We start from the raw sequence: 6,111 nt of genomic DNA, 5'->3' as shown, positions 1-6,111 counted from the left end.
AATTAAGGCTTAGATGATTTTTGGTAATGTTCATTGAAATCCAAATATCACACCAGCCTGAGGCATACCAAACAAGTGAAAAACCGTACGATAATGCCAAATTAACATCACTGTTCCATTTTTTTAAGTGTAAAGTTTTCAGGTGAAAGTGAAATATATCATTCTCGGAAATGACAGCTATTACCTTTGAAATTTGATTTATTTGAAGAAAACTTTATGTGAGTGACTTCCGGTGTACATTTTAAACATTCTTGGTTCCTTAACGACAAAATATCATCAATATTACAGTAAGTGTTGTTGAAATTATCAATCAAATGTGGTTAAGACGGGTCTTTACTGTGTATTGTCATGATTGATGATTCATAACAGATTACGAACAAGTCTGCTATTACAAGAGCATAATTGGTGCCCACAATACATACAATCTGTCGATAAACGATATATCGAATCGAACATGAATGTTATCAAAGAGAAAATTGACAGCTTCAATCATATCATCACACCTCCAGTAATCATATTTATCAAATTCACTTTTTTTATTAGAATATTCCTTGTGACTGTTCTAACAAAGAACGATAAGAATTAACCAGTCTAGGGATTTTTTTATTTGTAGACCGTAGCGTTTCTGGTTTGTAATATACTATCAGCAGCTGTGTTTTCATCCACTGTGTTAAGTTTAGCAGTTGTCGGAGCCCTTTTTGTAAGTTTTACAAAATAAATAGAAGTATTGCATACAATACTACGGTTAATACATTTTTTTCTATGACAAAAGGTAAATGAATGATTGTGGTATATGAATAAATCATGAAGTAGTAATCCGCGATGTTTTTAAGATCAAGTAGAAGTTCTAAAATATCCTTTTTATTCTTTATTGAATCAAATAAGTATTTGTTGTTTATCCTTATAGTCTTACAAGTCTGTAAACCAATAAAATTTAAAACAAATAAGCTGCTTCATAAAAAACACAAAGGTATCATTGGTCAATTGACGCATAAATAATTAAACACTGTAAATTCGTCGTATTTTTTTTATTTACACTGTAAACAAGTTGCAATAGATAAAATTCCATTGGTTCGCTTCAACAAGGTTCTTTTTGTTTTACTGTATTTTTGCTTGAATAATGTGTAAGTATGACTTATTTGATGTGCTCATTAATGAATGTGAATATTTTGCTATGTTGGAAAAGACGTACTTAAGTTGTATAACCTGTGTCTGGTCCATTTGCTATTTTGAACAATGGAATATATTTAAACTATGAAAACTTGTTAGAAAACGACCCATACAAGACAATTATTGTGTCTGTTCACAAAAACAACTTAGTTCTTTCAGTTGACAAAAAAGGGATCAATACAAATATGGTGTAATCAGATCTAAATTGCTATACTATTTAATCTTGCGTAATTGAACTTGAAGTTGAATTTTATACTTTTAAATATTATAACCCTGGAATTGAAGACATTAATACTTACAAATAACAAATGATCATTATATAATGGTCACGAAAGTTCCATTTTGGCTTGTTTCCGACGAATATCATATATGAAATTTTTGAAATAGAATGGCATTACATTTGTATTTTTACATTGTAGGGTGACTGATTTTTTTTTGTACAGCCAAAAAAGCAACGTTCATTTGAGCTATTTCTGTGCTGTTTTTAATTCGTTTTTAGAACAGTTGAATGTTTTACTGGCATATCGATGTAAATGTTTGTTGTAGAATTTCATGCGGTTGTCATACAAGTGAGAAGTTTAGCTAGCTATAGAACAAATTTGTTTTCACCATTTTCATGCGTGGAGAAATGTCTGTTCTATGTCAGCAGTATGACAGTTTTTTTTATTCGTTGGATGTGATTGGGCATTTTGTTTCGCTGTTTTATGGGGACTTTGAATTTCTTGTTTCCCGCGTTGTTCCGTGTTTTTCTTTTTTGTAGCAATTTTGTGCAGATTATGCAGCCTTTATTGATTTTAAACACTTCCGATATATATTTTGCTTTTAAGATGTGTATTGAGTTAATGTAAAAAAGTACAAAAGAAGAAAGATATCAAATCTTTCGCACCATTTACATTCAATAAATTAACATGTGCTTCTTATTCAAATTACTCATAATACTGTAAATTTCGGTTTGAAATTAAATGTTGTCGGATGAAATGGTACTGAGGTAACGTTCCTAGCTTAACATGTAAATGAATGGTACGCTATGCTTATGTATTTAATAATCGATTTTGATAGGCTGATACAGTAACAAATGTACCAAACAAATTTATCAAACACCAGGTTAATAATTGTGTACGTCACACGCAAATTTGATTTTTAAAACACCCGTCAGTTAAAAACAATATCAAAATTAAAAGACAAATGAAGTACGAAGTTGAAGAGCAATCACCAAAAATAATAAAAGTGTTGCCACATACAGCCAAGGTAAATATTTACTGTGGTAGAAAAATTTAAATCAGGTTAATGACAAATAATTAGGGTTATGAATGTTAGAATTATGTTTTCTAATTATACATTTACTAAGAACTATATCCGTATTTTCATATTGGTACAAGGGCATTAAAGAGTAATATGCTAATGTATTGGCTGAGATTGAACTTTCAACAGCAGCAAAGACATACTCTCAGTATTGGTTATAACAATACATAGTACCAATTTCACTGCATCTGATGAAAATCATTATTTAACATTTTTAATTTTTATTATTTCATGATTCTTCTTTCAGGCTTCTTTTGATGCAAACACCGGAAGTGTTATTGCAGTGTCTGGTTTTCTAGCTTTGTTTTCATTCATAGAATTTCTCATTTCAATTGTTGCTGCAGCACATTGCTGTTGTTGTTCACAGCTCAATACGGGAAATGTTAGTATACTTTCAAGCTATATTCTTTAAAATGTTAAAATAGGTAGTTATATATCAACATGTTTGGTAAGTGATGAAGCAACTTAAGTTTTTACTCTATGAAATATCTTTAAAAGAGCAATCTTAACCACGTTCGTGAAAACCATCAGTTTACTAAATGTTGAATTTTGTTGAATAAAGATTCGTCACATACATTCAAAAGATCAACCATATGATAAACGTAAAAATAATTGCACTTTGTATTTTTAGAAACAACATAATATATGTACCTTTTCAATATTTTCAGCAACAAAGAGTCATATTTATCAACACATCACAATCTGGAATGATAGATAACATGCCAAACACCCAGATACCTACAGGGAACCAGCAAGGATACCATCAAATGTGGATGCCACAAATGCAAGGATATTATGTTCAACAGCCGACAAATATGGCAATAAACCAACAACATGCAGATCATTCCAATAGAAATCAGATGCCAATACAGGGATACTATGGTCAACAGCCGGCAAATATACCACATTACCAACAACAAGAAGGTCATTTACAAGGGAATCAGATACCAATACAAGGATACTATATGCAGCAACCCCAATCATTTGAGATGGCCAACCAGCAACTAAACATAAACAATGAGCAGTTTCTTCACCCAACTGCACCTGTTGTAGAAACAAATCAACCATTCCCTCTAACTGACAATTCTGTTAGAAGCGAAATATAGTTATCGTCCAACAATGTCCAATATAAGATAAATCTTTTTATTTGTTTTCTTTCACGTAAAAATGAAATGAAATTGTACATATCTGTATATGTGCAAGTCAACGAAAGCAGTCTCCTTAGCAATTGTCCCTTCGATAAAGAGTATCATTTGTAGTAATTTGTTGGACTATTGTTTGCTTACAGAGTTTAACTCTAAAACTTCCGTATACAGCTAGATGTAGTGTTTTGGCAATTAAACAAGGTGTTCTATTATACTAAAATCTTTTGTTCAATGTCTTGTGTAGCCATTTAACAGAAAAAAAAATATTTTGGAGAACATGTCTTACAAAACAAATGACTTCAAATACATAAATTATTGTAATTAGAGTTGTTGAAATCTTGTAAATCAATTAAAAAGTGACAATTCCTTGTAGTGAACAACAACTGAGAGAATTGAAAAACGTCGAACGAACGTCAAACGAAGTTCATCGGCATTGTAAGTGTTTTCAAGTATGCATGTATCACTGACAATGCGAATCCAAACAAAGCTAAACGTAAAAACTAGTAATAATCACAAAAACAATCTTATCTAGGCACATTGGCACTCACACCACATCTTCCTATATCTACATATCAATAAACAACTGATACGCTTTTTATGTATGCATATGTTTAAATATTTGTAATCTCTCGACCATTATACAAGTGTAGTATATACACAGTACTAAAACCTTGTCTCATTGGCACTCACACCACATCTTCCTATATCTACATATCAATAAACAACTGATACGCTTTTTATGTATGCATATGTTTAAATATTTGTAATCTCTCGACCATTATACAAGTGTAGTATATACACAGTACTAAAACCCTAAAATTTTAAATATTGATATTATTTTTGAAGAATAATACATAATGACAGTCACTGTTTCAGACCTTAATTTATCACAGCCACAACTCATTTTTAATTGGCAACATTAATTACTGGTACTACAGTTTCTCTACACATAACTCGATATCAGACATAACCACAGTGTATTAACGTGTGGGCAAGGCTTGCATAGAAGGTTTTCATACAGCAAGGTCAACATGTGAATCAATGCATCTTATGTTTCTTATCTTTTCTTAATGACTCGTTTGATTCTGTTCTCCCTATAGTATTCTGATTACAACTAGCTAAAGTTTTTGTCTAATACTGTATTAGGTAATATGACAGGTTTCATCTTGAAAAAAAAAATGATTACAAAATAATATCTGCAATTTGGTGTTGTACAATTTATCATAATTTGGTAATAAGCTATGCAGCTCATTGACAACTAGAATATAAATGAAAGAAGGCGTAGCTAGGGTAGGGTACAACATATTATTTTCATGTTATTACATGGCTCAAGCTCTATCCCATTTTTGAATAGATGTTCGCCTCTGAAATATTGAGGAAATTTAAAAACATGAATTAGGTGTGAACATTTATTTGTTCTCATTTTATGAGAAAAAGCAATAATTCCTTTGTGTCACATCACAAGAAACGTTGTTAAGTTAAAAAGGAATTTAAACTTTCCTTCAATTCTGTAAAAAAAATGTTGAAGGTTTCTTCTGTAAGTTCAGAATAAGAAGAAGAATTGCAGTGGTCAAAATCAGCACGTCCACTCGTATTTCAGGCATTATACGATTATACGCAGGGCACAAAACTGACTTGCGCGAGCTTTCATCTTATTGGATGTATAAGAGGTAACGTGATTAATTTCTAATATAAGTTCAACCTATCAATCATTATATCATATTAAAAATTAAAGATTTCAGTGGATTATTGGATTTATCAATTGAAAAAACTTATAATATTAGTTTTAAAGTCGTCTTTGAGATTGATAATTTTATGGAGGTTAGATATCTCCGATAATGATCGAGTAACTTGTCAAAATCTCTTTCTGCGATAGTTGATAAATATTTTTTTTGTAACACGTTGATTGGATAATTCTAAACGATGGGTTCGAAAAGTACAAAAGAAATAGAGGAACATATGTACAGGTAAGTTACCAGGTGTTAATGAGTGCTTAATTTGTTAACAAATAAATTAATTAAAAGTTCTAATCATTTATGACTAGTTTTATGTTATTATTTTGTATCAATACTTATATACCTAAATGGAGTTATTTGTTTTTGAACAAAATGACGATTCTTTCGAAGAATCAACCCGGACGATACTATGTGTCAATGAAATATGCTCCAAGACACAAAATAATGAGCGAGGTAATTATTTTCATTGATAAAAGTGCAAGCTAAAATTTACTCTAAAATTATAAACGTCTAACATTTTTTTTTATTGCCGATAGGGTATATGAGAAAAAAAAGTTTAATCTATGATAGGTTTTAAAAAAAATCGTCATTGCCTGCATTTAAATTTAGAACATAATCATGTGATGTTTTGTTAATTTATCGCTTCAATACAGAGACATTATCAACTATATCAGATGAATTTTAATGTGAAACTTTCAATTACACTTTAAACATATCCGTGTGTAAGATTGTGACATTTTTATTGATCCACAATGAAA

At 30.6% G+C, this 6,111-nt stretch overlaps 1 protein-coding gene across 1 annotated transcript; it reads left to right on the top strand.

The window, feature by feature from the left end:
- Positions 1-454: 454 nt before the first annotated feature.
- LOC134722810 (uncharacterized) lies at positions 455-3,581 on the top strand. Its single transcript, XM_063586436.1, has 3 exons — positions 455-508; positions 2,720-2,854; positions 3,141-3,581. Exons 1-3 carry the CDS (start codon positions 455-457, stop codon positions 3,576-3,578), a joined length of 627 nt encoding a protein of 208 aa, XP_063442506.1. The 3' UTR covers positions 3,579-3,581.
- Positions 3,582-6,111: the final 2,530 nt, after the last annotated feature.

Source organism: Mytilus trossulus, chromosome 6 (genome assembly GCF_036588685.1).
Source record: "Mytilus trossulus isolate FHL-02 chromosome 6, PNRI_Mtr1.1.1.hap1, whole genome shotgun sequence".
Taxonomy (NCBI): domain Eukaryota; kingdom Metazoa; phylum Mollusca; class Bivalvia; order Mytilida; family Mytilidae; genus Mytilus; species Mytilus trossulus.
This window is presented reverse-complemented; position numbering and strand designations above follow the sequence as displayed.

Coding starts and splice junctions, on each gene's coding strand:
- LOC134722810 (XM_063586436.1), top strand. CDS start 455: ATGAATGTTATCAAAGAGAAAATTGACAGCTTCAATCATATCATCACA. Junction 509..2,719: donor ATCATATCATCACACCTCCA/GTAATCATATTT, acceptor TTCTTCTTTCAG/GCTTCTTTTGATGCAAACAC. Junction 2,855..3,140: donor CACAGCTCAATACGGGAAAT/GTTAGTATACTT, acceptor CAATATTTTCAG/CAACAAAGAGTCATATTTAT.